Source organism: Mesoplodon mirus (assembly GCF_964341445.2).
Source record: "Mesoplodon mirus genome assembly, chromosome: 5".
NCBI classification, from domain to species: Eukaryota; Metazoa; Chordata; class Mammalia; order Artiodactyla; family Ziphiidae; genus Mesoplodon; species Mesoplodon mirus.
Window position 1 is genome coordinate 185,555,540 of NC_138980.1, and position 17,671 is coordinate 185,573,210.

General features: G+C 50.9%; 1 protein-coding gene across 1 annotated transcript in view; it reads right to left on the reverse strand.

The window, feature by feature from the left end:
- The window catches only part of PLEKHG4B (pleckstrin homology and RhoGEF domain containing G4B), a gene marked incomplete at both ends in the record, with an annotated part of 52,641 nt that overhangs the window by 17,974 nt on the left and 16,996 nt on the right, over nt 1-17,671 (reverse strand). The window contains 4 exon segments of the mRNA XM_082623325.1: nt 3,439-3,532; nt 7,217-7,340; nt 8,255-8,446; nt 10,324-11,548. Of these exon segments, the coding sequence (XP_082479451.1) occupies nt 3,439-3,532; nt 7,217-7,340; nt 8,255-8,446; nt 10,324-11,548 (1,635 nt within the window).

Here is a 17,671-nt window from a genome sequence, read left to right on the forward strand (position 1 = left end):
TTCTGTCTCAGTAGATTGCCTTTCCACATATCGTATGAGCGGACTCATGCAGTGCAGTGTCGGCTTCTCTCACCCAGCACACTGCCCTGAGACGCATCCCCAGTGCTGGGAGGCCAGTAGCTCACGCCTCTCACTGCTCATCATGTTACCTCGACTGCAGACACCAGTCTTGTCATTCACTCAGCAGATGAAGGACATGTGTGTTGTTTCCAGTTTCTGGCAATCATAAACAAAGCCTGTAAACACTGTGTTTTCATTTCTTTTGTGTAAATATCCAGCCATTGGTTTGCCGGGTGCTATGGTTAAGTGTAGGTTTAGCTTGTGAGAGACAGCCAAATAGTCTTCCCGAGTGGCTACACTGTCCTGCATCCCACCAGCAACACCACGGTCTTGTTCTTGTCAAGTTTGTGGTTGTAGTTGTATGTGTGATCTCATTTTGGTTTTAAGTTGCATTTCTCCAGTGACTAAAGACGTTGAACATATTTTTATGTGCCTATTTCCTGTTCATAAATTTTTTTTGGTAAACTCTGTTCAAATATTTTGCCCATATTTTACTGGACTTTTTTTTTTCTTATTATTGAGTTCTGAGACTTTATATATTCTGGATACAAGTCTTTTATCAGATATGTTTTGCAAACATTTTATCACAGTCTTGGCTTTGTATTTTCATTTTAGTAACAATGTCTTTTGAGGAGAAGTTTTAAATTTGGATGAAGTTCAATTTATCATTTTTTTCTTTTATGGATTATGCTGTTGGGGTCAGAGCTAAGAAATAGTTGACTAAACCAAGGTCATGGAGATTTTCTATGTTTTCTTCTGGTGGTTTTGCAGTTTTAGATTTTACATGTAGGTTTAAGATCCATTTTCAGTTAATTTTTATATATTATATGCAGTATGTGTTGAAGATTTCTTTTTTTCTTTTCTTTTGCATACAGATGTCCAATTGTTCCAACTCTATTGGTTGAAAAAAATCTTATTTTTAAAAAGTGTTTATGATTTTAATCAAACTCCTGTTTCTGTTTGCTACATTATATTGAGGCCAGATCATTCAGCAATAAAATGCTTTTATTTACCCAGTGTTTCTTCATTCATATTCCCTAAAGCTTTACTTTTTAATACTTTCTTATAGTGATAAACAAATTTTAGGCCTTTTTGTAATCCCCTATTTTGAAATGAATTTACTGGATGGGCCTCAGGACTAACTGATATCTTATCTGTTTTAAGTTCATCCTATATACTTACATTTTTGTTAAGTGGCTTCTTGTGGATGACACTTTGTAAATATTTGTTGAATGAATAAGCCATAGAAAAGCCACAGAAAAGAACAATCTTGTTTTCCTATTTTAGAGCCATATTCTATTTCTCTTACTCAGTTTAGCTAAAATTTTGAGTTATCATGCATTAAAACTACAAACAGTTTGGAAAAGTGTTTTATATTTCTTATATATTCCTATTTGAGTGAATTTTTACTTCTAGGATTTGTTACCATGCCAAAGAGAATTAATGTTAATTCTCAGATAAGAGAGTTAATGATTTATGACAATTACCATGTTAATAAGGTAATAGTTACCTGCTGTGAGTGGGGTACGGATGTGCAAAGTCTCAGGAATTTCTTCCACCAGGGAAAAAAATCACTATTCCTTTTTCAAAATGGAAAGCTTTTTATGGTATCTGAACTTTAATAATTTAACAAATTTGAAGTATACTTACTTGAGGTAGATATGAAGAACAGCTGAAATTTTTTGCCCTTTGTAAAAATATTTAAGTACTTTTATACACTCCTCAAAACTTAAATTGAAAATGGACACATGATCCTTAAATTCCAGCTCATTTCCATTCTTCTCATTTGGATCAGAAATCCTGCTGTCAGCTGAGCCAAAAACAGGGCAGGGGTCTGCAGGCCAGCTTTCTCTGCAAGGCCCTCAGGGCTGTCTGAAAGCCAGCTTTGTGGAATAGTTATGTCCAGACATGGAGAAGAATTGGATTTCCTCTCGTAACCCCATCATGAAGCTCCTTAGACTATTCGCGTGTGATAAAAAGTCCCAGACGTAGCTGACGTTTCCCCAGCTCCCAGCTTCTGCTCTGGGAGTTGCGTGGGTGGTCAGGGACCACCTCTCTCAGGCCTGTCTCCCCCATGGGACCCGAGTGGCCCAGGATATAAGGGAAGTCTGAACAAAACGAAATGCTGGGGAAATGGTACGTGGCCAGGTCCGATCTGCCTAGAACTCAGGTCAACAGCTAGGGTGGGGAAGCGCGGCAGACTTGCTGCGAAGGGCTCACTCATCTCTGCCTGAGGCTGGACGCCTGATTTTCCATGGGTTCTTCATGGTCGCTGATACTCACGTTCCCATCGGATGCCGCACGAGCAGAGCTGCCACGGTCCTCCCGCTTCCGGAAATGCCCGCAGAGCGTGCAGACGCGCGCCTGCGTCTTCCTGGCCGTCTGGCCCTGCTCTGCTCGGTCCCGCACACAACACACACGCGGTGCAGCACGCAGCACGGCACACAGCACGCTGTGCCCGCCTCTCCTCTCGCCTGGAGGTTTGGATCCTCTCCCCAAGCCTCTCCGGCCCCCGCCCCGCGCAGAGCCTGTCTGCCGGGCCCCTCTTTCCTTTCCCCAGACTCTGCTCTCCAGCTGATCAGACTTGCTCCAACCTCAGTCACTAAATCTTTCATTGAAAGAACTTCTGTTCGGCGTCCTAAAATGTAGGAGCCTGGGTGAGAACAGTGACCAGTGCTGCACCGTTAGAGATGGAACAGAGGAAACGGTTTTAGCTCAGGAGCCGCTGGAGCAGCTGCAGAGGCTTCCAGGTGCCTCTGACAGCCTGGACCCCAGCACAGTGCTTGGCACACAGGAGCCCTGTGTACACACATCTGACGGAGACTGAATGTTCTCAGGCTCCCATCTGGCCCTGGGTCCCTGAAGCATCCAGTGGTGCCTCTCTACCTGTTCCAGGGACTCCCTGGATTCTACTCATGACCTGGAATCCAGGCTTGGGGCTTCCTGAGGCCACTGCTAGACCACCAGCCTTGACCCCGTCCCAGAGGGCTCCGGGACTCCTGGCCGCCCAATGTCCAGGGCCCACACCCCACGGTGAGTGGTGGCCGCCCCTGCAGGCCTCCGCTCCTGTCTGGGAGGGTGACTAACTACCCTGCGCCCGGATTTAGTCGGACAGTAGACACGGATACGGTGTGAAGGGACGTCATCCCCGTTCCTGCTGAGTCAGAGCACAAACCACAACGTCTGCAACCCTGGCCAGCTGGACTTGAAGGTCTGCAGCGAGACCGGGAGGGGCGGAAGCAGGAACCTGCTTTGTTCCTCCCACTTCTCAGCGCAGGCCCCTCCCCACGTCTCCAGGTTCGCACGAGGGAGGTGGCGGCTGCTGACCCCCTGCGCCTGGAGAAGCTCAGCGCCCCAGGATGGGACCCACCTGCTCACCTGCAGGGCTGCCAGGGCCTGGGAGAGGGCGGGCGTGGCCAGGCTCTTGCGTGCGTCCACCAGGATGACCAGCCCCAGCTCCCGCATCTCCTTCCTGGAGAAAGAAAGACAGGACGTGTTAAGTCTCATCCAGAACGAGTTTCCCTGTCTGTCCATGAGACACGTCCCCACCCAGATGCTCTTGGCTCTACGAGCTCGGGACTCTTGACTTGACACACATCCACCTTCTGCTTCCTGAGGAATCAGCTGCTTCTCAGCTGGAGGTAGGGCAACCGGGACTCACGGTGGTGGGCCAGTGGTGGGGATGCCTGCTTTCTCTCTCCTGCCCACCGCCATCCACGCAGGTGCAGCTCTGGGTGAGCGAAGCAGGGCCTTCATCCAGGAGCCAGAGGTTCCTGGGAGTCTTTGTACTCGTTTGTGTGTTTGGGTTGACGCAGGACTGCAGAGCATCCCCTGAAACTAAAAATCTCGCCATGTGCTTTTGAAAACCCTGTTGTCTGTATTGTGTGATCAGAAGCTTCAGTTCCAGATTCAATAGGAAAGAATAATAGGCCGGGACAAGTTGGTATATTCATTCTTCAGAACTTTCAGTGTCCCTGGGAACTGCCTTCCACTGTAGCTTCCAGTGCCAGAGAGTATTCTAACTCAGCTGCCTGTCTGATCTCTAGATGCACACGCCGCAGCACTGAGCTGGGGGCCTGGTGCCTGCTTACACAGAGCTGGCAGAGCTGCACAGTTTTAGTGCCATGTTCCTGATCGCCCCCCAGTCAGGTGTGTTCAGTTTGGGGTAAAACTGCTCAAGAACATTATAAAGGGTGTTTCTTGGGGGAGGCCAGGTGCAAGGACAGACGTGGGGCTGTGGAGCCCAAGCTGATGCGTCTGGTGCTGCCGCTCCGCGAGGCCCAGGTGGGGGCAGGCAGCTGGACACTATGTCTCTGCCCAGGGACTCCTTGGTGCCCACCTGCTTGGCCACACGGGTCCTGGTCAGTGCTGCCAGGAGCTGGCCAAGATGCTCCATTTCCTTGGAGGGTCTCGTGTCCGCCCTGCCGGTCAGGCCGGCGGCCTCCACAGGGACGGCTGGATCTCGCTCTGTCGTCGTGGGCCTCCCTTCCCTGGTGCCCCCAGCCCTGGGGTTTCCCATCATCTGCCAAGTCAATCGTGGCCCCAGAGCCCAGCAAGTGGCCTCACCAGGACCACAGGGGCGGTCATGCTCAGTGACTCACAGGTTATCCTCTAGGACGTCACCCACTTGGCAGCTGGCAGGACAGCCCCGCCCTTCCTGGGGGCTGTTCCCGGGGCCAGACAGCTGCTGGACCCTGGTCCTGTGTGGCTGAGACGGATCCCTTTGCTCATTCCTGCATCCACATTGGTGCCAACTGGAACCCCAGAGCAGATCCGCTCCTCTTCTGCCTGCCCCTGCTCTGGATCCCGATGCCTCTGCTTCGCCCTCACTCCCACCGGCAGGCAGTCTCCAGGCCCCCAGTCTGGCCCCTTGGGGTCCCTGGTCCACCCCAGGCCGCTGTGCAGACCTGCCTGGATGTCTGGGTCTGCATTTCTGCGGAAGCCTCCCAACTGTCTTCCTGAAGCTGCAGGCCGCTCGGCCGGCCACACGCCATGGTCTTCGGCCCAGGGGGGCCTGCTGTCTTCGCAGCGTCTTCTGTCCTCAGAAAGTGCCCGACTGCTCCAGGCCTTGTGTGTGTTCTTGCTTCCCCTCTCGTCTGCAAACCCTCTCCCTCCACCAGGACACAGTATGTCTGGGAAGTCCCTCTCGGCACTGTGGGCCTCTCACACTGGGAGCTGTGACAATTCGGGTTCACGTGTGTGTCTCCATCAGGGCAGGAACTTCTGCTGTTCCCTTTTGTATTCCCAGGTAAGTGTGAAGGGCAGGATGGATGGGTGGCTTCCTGCGTGGCGCAGGAGGGTGCGTGGATAACAGCCAAGATCCTTTCCGAGCTTAAGGTTCTGTGTATCTGAGTTTGATGGCAGTCCTTTCACGAGGCAAACTCATAGGAATGCAGGGCTCCTTGTAACACACCTGCGGGAACCAATGATGAGACCCTCCCGGGCGCTCCTTCCAAGGATGCGGCATCTCGGGTACCTCTTCCCAAGAGCTGGGGGCATGTGGCTTCTCCCGGTGCCGCCCTCTATCAGGACGTTCACAGTGACAGCCCTTGTGGGGGAATAACCAGCCAAACCTTCGGGCTCCAGAACAAGCCCCCCAAGTCTTCAGAAACATTTTTCTCCCAGGTCTTCACGAGCAGGTGAGCAGCGGCGGGCTGTGTGCACCGGCTGTGGCGAAGTGGAGAAAGCAGGGGTCTGGACGTACAGCTCAGCCCCGGTCCCACAGGTTCCACAGCAGTCTCACTCCTTTCTCTCGGGGGGCCCTGGTCAGTCAGGACCTCCACGCAGTGGTCAAAGGAAAGCTTCTGGTCAGTAGAAAATGTCATTATTCTAGGGCTTTGAAGGTGTTTACCTGAGGCTTACAGAGTATGAATTAGTGCAAGGATGAAACTAATTTTTTTCAGAGTCGTTTCATTATATTTTGAAATCTCTGCTGAAAGATAAGTTTGAAATCCTAGGCTCAGGGCAGTAAAAGCAGACCCTGCAGATAACTGGGAGCCTCGCTCTGTGAAGGAGCCTGGGGGATGCAGTATTTTAAGTCCTTTCCTGCCTGTGTGTTCCCACACTGACTGTACCCGTGCTATTTCAGAAAAAATTTCAACAGAAAGTCAATACTCCACAAATGAGCATGAGGTCACGGGTGACCCTGTACCAGGAACCTCCCATGTCACGCGAGGGCACACCAGGTAGCGTGTTCCCACACGTGCTCACACGTGGCGGTGAGTCACACGAGGTCATGTGACTTCACTCTAGGGACTGCACAGAGATTATTTCTAGCCCCTCTAGCACACCCATGAGACAGCCCCTCATCGTGGCACACGACTGACTCCAGCCAAGGGCAGGGCTGGGATTCGGGGCTGGGGTTCAAACCTGGGCCGTTGACCTTAGGACTGAGCCCTGGGGCTACGTCCACCCAGCACCGTGGAGGCTCTTGGTCTGATGGCCATGAGGGAGCCCGAAGCCCGTCTGCACCTGATGGGGGTGAGGGGCCCCAAACAATGAGCGTGGCTCCGGTTCTCCGTCCGCCCCCATCTCTGTCCTTGGTCCATGGAGAGCCCTGGAGAGGGTCACCCAAGCATGTCTGCTTCCTTGTGTAGGGTGCAGGAGGCAAGGTCCCCTGGAATTCCACACCAGGAAGATGCGGCTCTGGAGGGGCTGGTGCACTTTCTTCCTGGCACGTATGCTGCTGGCTGCCCGGAGGCCCAGCGATGACACAAGGCCTAGTTAGCAGTCAGTCTTTTCTGCTTTCTGGTACCAGGTACCTCCTATTTGTATGATTTCTTCACCTGGTTATACTAAATATTCTGTTTGCATCAGCTCGTGTCTTTAATCAAGGACACTTCAAATCTTTTTTAGAAGGAGGTGGAGCATAAAACATGTAGATAAATAATGCTTAAAGCAAGTATTGAACAATGAAGAGCAATGCAGAATTCAGGCCTGCATTCAGAGGGGAGGGGTCCAGGTGCATGGGAGGGAAGGGGTGCGTGGGGGATGACACGTGAGAGCCCGGGCACGAGGGCCCGGAAGAGGGGGAGGAGGGAGACGGGACCTGCGGCAGTGACGCGCCGGACAGCAGAGCCCAGGAGCCACCCGAGATTACACCTCAGTTGGGTTTATCCTCAAAGGGTCTGAAAACTGGAGGCTGGCTCAGTCCCACCTGGGGATGGTGTGGAGGTACTTCAGCAGACGGGTTAGCTCGGCACTGGACACGTGTTCGCTGGACCAGAGTGGGCCCCTTGTACAGACCTGCACCACCGCTCTTCCCTGACGGTCTCGGGTTCCTGCAGAAACAGAGGTGCTGGAGGAGGCCACTGAGAGGACGCGACCGCTAGCTGACCCCCGAGCTGGACCCAGGCCCCTGTGCTCCTCTGCCCTCCGCATTCCCAGAAGCCGCCTAAAGACGCACCTTGGAGGTAGTGGTGTGGCATCGAGACCGACTGGAGAGTAACGTGACTGAGGCCAGTTCAGGCCTCCCTCCAGGGAAACTTTAAGATTCTGGCGGGCGGGGTGGAAACCTTGAGGCCGCCCAATACAAGCCTGGTATATAAGTTACCTGCCACCTGCCAATGTGGAGCGTGGCCTCTTGCTTCGGTCTCTCTCTGCCCTCTGTGAGTATGTGGGCAATTTCAGATTCCACCAGGAAGGTCCCAGGAGGCTGTGAACTAACAAGGGGCCATTGTGAAAGGGCCCCCATAAGGACACCTGCGGCTTCAAGCTGGAGGAGTATGGAGCCAGGATCTGCAAACACTATTTGAGTTATTGGCTTAGATGTGAGATCTGCTGGGAGGGTTGAGCCTGGTGTTCACCTGGGTAGATGACAGCCAAGCTCACCTGGGAGGGTGGGGGCCACTGCCATGCTCTGACCGTGTGTAACCACCCAAATTCATATGTTGAAATCTTAATGCCTGATTTGATGGAATTTGGAAGTGAGATCTGTGGGAGGGGCTTTGGTCCTGAGGGTGGAGCCCACATGAATAGGATTAATGCCCTTATAAAAGAGAGACCCCTTGCCCACCTGCCATGTGAGGACACGGTGAAAAGGCACTGACTGTGAACCAGGAAGGGGCCCTCACCGGCACCCACCATGCTGCACCTTGATCGTGGACATCCAGCCTCCAGGACTGTGAGAAGTGAAGCTCTGTTGTTAAGAAGCCGCTGGCCTGTGGTGTGCGGTCAGCGAGACAGCCATGCTCACCTGGGAGGGTGACCGCCTCGGACTGCAGTAGCTCCTGGTTGATTTCCAGCTCCTGCCTGGGCGCCTGGCTGGGCAGGTCTCCTGTGCCAGGCGTCCACCCTTCACCCTCAGGGCACAGCGGCTCAGCAAGCAGGTCTGAACACCGGGTGGGGCTGCTTCCTTGGAAGCTGCTGCCCTCTGCATAGACGTCAGCTGCGCAAAGCAAAGAGACCTGCTCAAAGATACCGCATTTCTCTGGTTTGAAGGCAGCTACAAATGCAAGGAGAAAACAGGAGACCTGTGAACTTGTCCCATTTCTGGTGGGAAAGGTCAGTGAGCACATCTGCAGGTCAGGCTTTTCCTGAGGAGTAATGAATAAATCACATAAATAAACGGGTTCTCAGATCCTGACAACCAGAAAACACCCAAGGGAGAAACACTTTATACTCAATAATGCCATGGATCGTGACCTCAGCCTCCTGCATCACCCCAGAGACTGAGACCTCGATCTCACACATAACCTCAGAGAGGGAGTCCTCACCCTCCACGCTGTGTAAAAGAAGGGGTTCTCCCTCGGCCATCATGTCAGAAGGGGGCCTCACTTTCACTCGTCCCCTCAGAGAAAGGGTCCTTGCTTCATACATCAACCCAGAGAGGGGACTTCACCCTCACACACCCCCTCAGTGAGAGGAGCCTCGACCTCAAGAATCACCTCAGACAGGTGGTCGCTGCCTCACACACCTCTCCACAAAGGGAGGCGTCACCCTCGTGCGTCTCCTCGGCGTGCGGGTCTGGCCATATACGTGCCTCAGAGAGAGCTTCCTCGCCTCACACACCTCTTGAGAAAGGGGATCTTCATGCACATATCACCTCTGAGAGGATGGCCTCATCCTCCAGCATCAACTCTGGGAGGGGGTCCTCGTCCAAACACACTTTCTCACTTCAGTGAGAAAGGTTTCTTTTCGCCCTCACACATCTCCTCAGAGAGTGGGTCCTCGAGTCACTTGTCACAAAAGAGAATGGGGCCTTGCCCTCCAGTGTCACCTCACAGAGGGGTGCCTGGACCTCAAGAATCACCTCAGAGGGGGGCTTCGCTGGTGGCGCAGTGGTTGAGAGTCCGCCTGCCGATGCAGGGGACACGGGTTCGTGCCCCGGTCCGGGAAGATCCCACGTGCCGCGGAGCGGCTGGGCCGTGAGCCATGGCCGCTGAGCCTGCACGTCCGGAGCCTGTGCTCCGCAACGGGAGAGGCCACAACAGTGAGAGGCCCGCGTACCCCCCAATAAAAAATAAAAAAAAATTAAGAAAAAGAATCACCTCATGGGGGGGGGTTTCACCCTCACACAACACCTCAGAGAAGGGAGTTCTCACCTCACACATCTGCTAAGACACAGGGTCCTCGCTGTCACTTGTCATCTCAGAGAGGGGGGCCTTGTCCTCATGCATCATCTCGACTCCTTTTTGAGCATCACCTCAGGGAGAAGGGGCCACGTCCACCAGCATCACTCAGAGAGTGGGTTCCTGGCCCTCACACATCACCTCAGAGAAAGTGGGGCCTCACCCTCATGCATCTCCTCAGAGAGGCGGGCTTCACTCTCACACAGATGTGACCTTATTTGGAAAAGGCTCTTTGCAGAAGTGAACTAGTGAAGTTTAGGGTGGGCCCTAAATTGAATGATAGGTGTCTTTACAAGAGAAAGGAGAGGGAGGTTGGAGACACAGTGAGACACAGGGTGAAGGGCAATGAATTTGGCCAAGGGACGCCTGGGGCTCCAGTAGCCAGAAGAGGCAGGAAGCACCCTCCCCTGGAGCCTCTGGAGGGAGTGGGACCCTGGGACACCTTGATCTTGGACTTCAGGACCAGAACCGTGAGGATAATTTTCTGTTGTTCGGAGCCACGAAGTCCATGGTACCTTGCTGTGGCAGCCCCGGAAATGAATACATGTAAACATTTTCAACAGTTGATACGGACATGGAGACAGGCTTCTACTGAATCAAGTGACCAGACCAATTGTCACAGGTGGGAGAGGGGAGGAGGAGGAGGGGAGTGTGGGGGGAGGGGAGGGTGGGGGGAGCTGGGGTGGACATTTACCTTCCTCTCCTGTGCAGCTGGGACTCTCCACTGTGCCTGGACAGCTGGAGCCTGTGGTTCTGGTCCCCACAGCTTGTCCTCCCAGGAGACCCCCGGGCCTGGTGCTGGCTAAGTGCTGGGAGGCCCGCCGGGTGTCACCTCGGGAGCTTCTGAGGGGCCTATCCCAGGACCGAGACCTCCTGGGAAGGGTCCTCCCTGCAGCTCCTGGACCACTCTCTTGTCTCGGGATCTCCTGGAGGTCTCCCGCAGGGCCAGGGATCTCTTTCTGGGTAAGACTGGCCGCTGCCCTAGCCCCCCTGGCCCTGCGGCCGTGGGTCTGGGAGCCACAGGCCTCGTCCCCGATGGATTCCTCAGAGCTGGAGCCCAGGGGCATAGGGTTCTGCAGGGCCTCCATGTAGGACTTCCTGAACCAGCGTCTGGCCTCCACACTGTCTGGGGCCCTGGGCGGCCGCCTCCTGGAGCTTGGGCTGCCCCCCTCTGCGTGGAAGGCGAGGGCCTTGGAGCCGTCCTCCTTGTCCATGGGGTCCAGCCTCCCTCCTGGTCCTTCAGGGCTCTCAGGACACTCCCAGGGGCCCTGCTCTGAGGGGCCAACCCCCGTGAGGCCTCCACTGGGACTCCTGGACAGGGTCCTGCGGCTTTCGCACTCAGCCCTTCTTGGGGAAGGAAGACGGCGGGGCTGGTCACTGCTGGGATGCCTACCGCAGTGGGGCAGGGTTGGGGTGTGCTTGGAAGGCATGCCTCCCTGGGGAGCGGGGCTGGCCACGGTTGGTGCCGGGGCTGGAGCCTCCGAGGTGCTGCCGGGTGGTGGCTGCTGAGGCCCGGGACCGCTGGGGCAGCTGGGCAGGTTGGTTCCGGTGGTGGGGACAAAGACAGGGTCTGTGACGTTGTTCCAGGGGGTGCGGTAGACCGCCGAGCCCGAGGTCAGCAAGCAGTTTTGCAAGGGGACACTGTTCTGCTCCCCGTTCACCAGTTCCAGGAACTCTCCCGTGAAGACACAGCCGTACATGGTCTCAGGGACAGTGACTTCCTCCGAGCCTTGTCCAAGCCGGGAGAGGCGTTTCAAGACCAGTCTGGCGGGCTGCCTCCCGGCCGCCACAGTGATCTGCAGGTAGAAGTCCCCAGGCCTGAGCCTGACTCCGCGCAGGGGCGCCAGCTGCACCACCACCTTCTCGTGGATGCCCAGCGGCCACCCTTCGTGCAGGAAGAGGAGGCCTGCGAACCTGGCCTGGGACAAGAGAGGGATGCAGGGAGATTAGCGGCTGACATGGAACCTGTCAGAGCCCCTGGTCTCTGTCCAGCAGGAGGTTGGGCAACTGGGCCTCCCAGCACCCCAGAACACCAAAGGGATCAGGACTGAAGACAGGGCGGTTAGAAACGCATTTGTACCTCTCTTCCTGGGCGGCTGGGGGAGGTGGGCAGCTGGGGACGGGGAGACACCGCAGGCACAGTCTCAACCCCAGGGGCTGTGGGGTGAGCCGCTCCCAGGGGCCAGCCCCACCTGGGCAGGGGCTGGGCTTTCACCCTCTCGCCCCTGCAGCCCTTGGTCTAAGCTCGCGGCACCCACGGGCAGCCCCCAGCCAGAGCCCGGCCTCTGGAACTGCAGGGTGGGGACCACGGTGAGAGGGCACTGATCTAGGGCCCCCACATCACGCCAGCTCCCGCCCACAGTAGCCGTCCTTTCTGCTTATCTGAAGGGGTCACTGGAGTCTGCAACCAAGCTGTCGATGATGGGGTGAGTCCTTAACCACCTCTCTGAGAAGAGCTTGCTCTAGAGAAAAGGTTTCGACTTCAGGATGGATGAGCCAGTGTCTCCGTGGGGCAGGAGGGTGTCAGGCCGTTAGGGAACAGCGGTGGGACACCCACCTGCAAGCGCTGCAGATACAGGTTCTGAAACGGGATCCCATTCTACTGTTTGGGTTTAGTTCCAGCATTTTTTTTTTGCAGCTTTCCCTACTCCAGCACTGACTTACTGCACAAACCCTAATTAAATAATACAGAAAATGAAAAGAAAGAATCTCATCCTAATATACATCCATAGAGACTTTTAACTTTTCTGTGCCCTTATCCACTGTTTATTATTATTAGTTATTTAAACTGCAATAGTAATGTAGACAGAATTTGGTATTCTTGTCAGCAGTCACCCTAAGCAAGCACTTCTGTTACTCAGTTACCATCCTGATGGCTACTTAACGATCCTCTATTGTCGGAATCGACAGTGCTTCTATGGATTTCTACTGTAAATTAAAAATGCAAGGAACATGTTCATGATATCATTTTCATGATCTTCTTCTTCTTTTAAATTACCATTTTCTGGGATTAGGATTACAGGATCAAAGGCTATGACCGTCTTATGATTCTTGACAGTATGACCAATTTGTCACCAAGAGACACACTGTCAACAGTAGGGTATCACCGTAAGGTATTACTGTGCCCGCTCATTAGCAGCGTAAGGCTCTACATCAAGAAACTCTTTCCTAAATTAACACGTATGCTGTGGAATATTGTTGTTTTAATTCACATCACGTGATTGTGAAGCCAACGGTTTTCTGATGCTTGTTTTCTGTGAATTCTCATGTACTTTTGCTCTTTCTATGAACTGTGGTCCTATTTTTGCCTTAGTTACAGCAAGATTTAAAAAAAACATTTAACAGACAGTAATTTTTTTGCGCTCACCATTAGCGGACACGTATCCACCACAGTTCTGAAAGGCAAACTCTATACAGTTTTGATTGTAAACCTTTCTACTCCTCTGGAATCCAAATTCAACAGATGCTATAAATATAGTCATGTTCTGAATAGTTCCAGTTCTGAGAAAACTCCAGGTTGGAAAGGAGCTTTCTTTCTCTCATTTCAACACCTTCTCTAAATGGTTGTTTGAGGGAATTCCCTGGCGGTCCAGTGGTTAGGGCTCCACGTTCTCACAGCTGAGGGCCCGGGTTCAGTCCGTGATCAGGGAACTAAGATCCCACAAGCCGGGTGGTGCAGCCAAAAAAACCCCCAAAACAAATTTTGAAAAAAGGCTGTCTGAGGTGTTTCAAGGAAGAGGTGTTTGAACCAAACCTTCTTTATTCAAAAGGAGGCGGGTGGGCGTCACTGTTTAAGGGCTACAGTTCAGCTGCTAAAAACAAGTGCAGAGTCTTTCTTTATAAGGAGCGTTCACAAAGCGGTTCAGGAGCCTGCATGTCACAAGATCATAGCAGGTTTTCAATCATCATAGATGCATCACATCAGTTATTACAATATTCAAAAAATCTCAGCATTCCTTTCCCGCTTGGGTGACTAAAAACAAACCAAAACAAAACTTTTCTGGTCCCTTGGAAAAGCCAGAACAGGGACTTGGCTGTGGATTAAATGTGAAAACTACAGCTGAGCTTCCCTGGGTCCTTGACAACTTCACATACTGTTGCTCCGTGCAGGCCATCCACTGTCCAGGCTGTCTTGGGCAAGGGGACAGGCGACCTTCCTGGGCCTGACTGGGCACAGAAGGACAAGCTTCCCTCTGTGTGTGTCCGTGGAACACTGTCCCAACTACCTGCCTGTTGGGGTCCTGGCTCCCTGAACCTGTGGCAGAGGGTGGTGCCCAGGTGGTCCACTCCACAACATATTACCAGGCACCAGAAGCACCTGAACATATTTGCTCAGATTTCAGGAAGACTGACCAGCTTCCCAGATGGTGACTAGGTGTTCTTCAATGTGCCCTTGGCCTGAGCTCTGTGCATGGAGTCTGGCTGCCACATGCAACTTGCTGCCTCATCAGTGTCTGTATGTTTCATCCAGGGCTGAGAATTACACACCGAGGTCCTGAGCAGTCAGTAAAAGCTGCCATAGACTACAACATCACCTTTTATCTCCAACTTTTTAAGGTTTCCTTCTAATTAGGGGATGTTTCCAAAGTGAAGAAAGTAGAACAAGCAGAACTGCTCTGTATCCACACTCACAGGCCTTCAACAGCACAACATGCTAAGGTCACTGCATGTCCTCTTGTGCTTGTTTTATTTACTTATTTATTTTTGGCTGCGTTGGGTCTTTCTTGCTGCGTGTGAGCTTTCTCTAGTTGCGGCCAGCAGACTTCTCATTGCGGTGGCTTCTCTTGTTGCGGAGCACGGGCTCTAGGCATGTGGGCTTCAGTAGTTGTGGCACATGGGCTCAGTAGTTGTGGCTCGCAGGCTCTAGAGAGCAGACTCAGTAGTTGTGGCGCACAGGCTTAGTTGCTCCGCAGCACGTGGGATCTTCCCGGACCGGGGCTCGAACCCGTGTCCCCTGCATTGGCAGTTGGATTCTTAACCACTGCGCCACCAGGGAAGTCCCTTGTGCTTGTTTTTAAAATGTACGTTAAAAAACACAGATATAAAACAAACTTACAGGGCTTCCCTGGTGGTGCAGTGGTTGGGAGTCTGCCTGCTGATGCAGGGGACGCGGGTTCGTGCCCCGGTCCGGGAAGATTCCACATGCCGTGGAGCGGCTGGGCCCGTGAGCCACGGCCGCTGAGCCTGCACGTCCGGAGCCTGTGCTCCGCAACGGGAGAGGCCACAACAGTGAGAGGCCCGCATACAGAAAAAACAAAAACAAAAACAAAAAAACCCAAACTTACAACCTCTTTTTGGCTGAATATTATATCACAATCTGTGTATACTACTCCATCATATTTATACATTATTGATTTAACCTTTCTCCTAATATGTATACCTGTTTTTTACTATTATAAGTAACATTGCAACACATATTATTGGGAATGAATCTGGACCTGCATTTTAGATCACTTGCTGTGGCTGAACTTTCTGAGTCAAACTGTGCATGACAATTTGAAGATTCTGCATACATTAAAACAACTGCTTTCCAGAGAGGTCATCCCAATTTTCACCACAATGAGAAAAGCATCACCTTGTCTATGGTACTGAACTGTCTCTGCTCTGAATACTGAACTATTTGTCTGCTCATTAGCAAGCAAAAACTCGTCTTGTCATTTGCTTTGCATTTCTCAGACCACATGGTATATCTGTTTTGATTCTTTTACTTTCAGTCTTTGGATTGTCTTTGCATTTAAAGGGCAATTCTTATAACCAGCATTTAGTTGGTCTTGCCTTTTTTCCAGTCTGACGATCTCTGTATTTTACTTGGAATGTTCAATTCACTTAATGACATTTAATATAATTATTGACATGGCTGGATTAAATCTTATCAGCTTGGCATAAAATTTCTATCTGCCCTATCTCTGTACCGTTGTTCTTCCTTTTATCTCCTCTTCTGTTTTTTAGATTCCATTTATTTCCTCTCTTGAATTTTTAGTTATACCTATCTGTGTTATTTTTAGTGGTTGCTCTCAACATTACGATATGCATCTTGAACTTATCACAGTCTATCTTAAAGCAGTAGTTTCTTATTTTCAAACAATGTAAGAACCTTACAGCAGTAAGGTAAACTAGTGACATTTCCAGATCAATAAAAGAGTGGACTAGCACAGATGCTATGCTAGAAATGCTAAAGCTATACTTTCAGATTTATAAGTTTCGCACCCTAACGCTGTAATGCTAAATGTTATAATTCGATTTACTCCCTTCCGCAGTGCGTGCTTCTGTTGTCATATGTCTTATTACTACATTTCTTATAAAGCCCACAATATATTGCTTTAAGTGGTCAGTAATTTTGTGTGTGTGTGTGTGGGCACTAATTTTTAAAAGAAATTCACACTTACAAATTTAGCCTTTCTTTGTGCTCTTCATTTTTCTGTAGATCTGAGCTTCTGCCTGGTACCATATCCCTTCAGACTCTAGACCTCCCTTTAGCATTTCTTGCATAGCGTCTGTGCTAGTCTACTCTTTTATTTATCTGAAAATGTCATTATTTTATCTTCCTGTTCTGTTGAAAGATATTTTTTGCTGTATATAGAATTTTAGGTTGACTTTTCTTCCTTTAACTTTTTGAAGATATTTTCCATCATCTTCTGAAGTCCAGTGCTTCCGATAAAAAGCCAGCATCACTCTTGTTGCTGCCCCTGTGTGTCAAGATTTCCCCTTTATGATGGGTTTTCAGCATTTAATTACAATGTGTCTAAGTGTTGTTCTGTTGGTATTTATCCTGCTCCGGGTTTGTTGAGCTTCCTGGATCTATGTGTTAGATCTGTGTTTTTTAACAAATTGTCAAATTATCCAACAATATTTCTTTAAGTGTTTTTTTCGGCCCTATTTTCTCCCTCCTCCCCTCTGGGAATCCGATTGCACATGTGTCTGACTTGATATTCCCAGAAGTTACTACTGAAGCTCGCTCACCTTTTACCTCCTCTCTCTCCTCTCTGTGCTTCCATCTGCTTCATTTCTTCAGGCATGTCTTCAAATCATGTATCCTATCTTTTGCTGCATCCAGTCTGCATTAGTCCCATCCAGTAAGTTTTTTTTTTTTTATTGCAGATACAGTATTTTTAGTTCTAAGGTTTCCATTTTGTTCTCATTTTACAGTTTCCAAATCGTTCCCGAAATTCTTGATCCACTTCATCCATATTTACTTGTAGATTATTTAATATGTTTGTCATAGTTTTTAAAAAGTCGGCCTTATAATTCCAAACCTGGGTAGTCTGTGAGTCTCTTTCTGTTGACAATTTTTTCTCCTTTTTATGGGTTGATAATCTGGTGCCTTTGCACATTTTGTAATTTTTAAATTTTATGCCTGAGATAATTTTTTAAAAAGAGGAAAGCTTTACTCTGTTAGCTAGGATGAAGGGTTTATCAGTTTAAAGCACTTAGAAACAGCAAGTTTGGGGTGGATTGTGGCTTTAAACTTCCCAGGAGTCCAGTGAGTTATCTCTTCACTTTTCAGCTCAGCCCCCGACTCTCTTGGCCACCAAATTATAAAATTTACATTGCTTGAGGCTTGGTTCAACTTTCATAAATTTCGGTTTACCAACTGTTTCAAGTGCTCCAGTGGTTGGGTTCACAAATCTCCATCCAGGGAGGCCTGGTACCTGGACTTCTGAACTGGAACATGTTAAAACTGTGAGACGAAAATTTTAAGACTGTGAAACCGTGAGACCATGAGAGCTGGAAATCACGACACTTTGAAACTGTGTGATTTTAAGATTTTGATATATTTTGCTTTCTGGTCCCACCCCTCAGTCTCCACTTATTCTGTTAGAGAATTTCTAGGGTTAGTAGAGAGGATTATCGTTACATTAAGGCTCCTCTGGATTCCAACCTGATATTCCAGCCCCAAGGTCTCTGAAGTCCGGCTCCTCCTGGTCTGAGCACAGATGGTCTTTCTCTGGCAGCTCCTCATCGTCCTCCCTGAAACCCCAGTGACTGGCCCCAGGGGTGAAAGTGTCTTCTGCTCTCTGCTCACTTAGGAAGGCACCGCCACT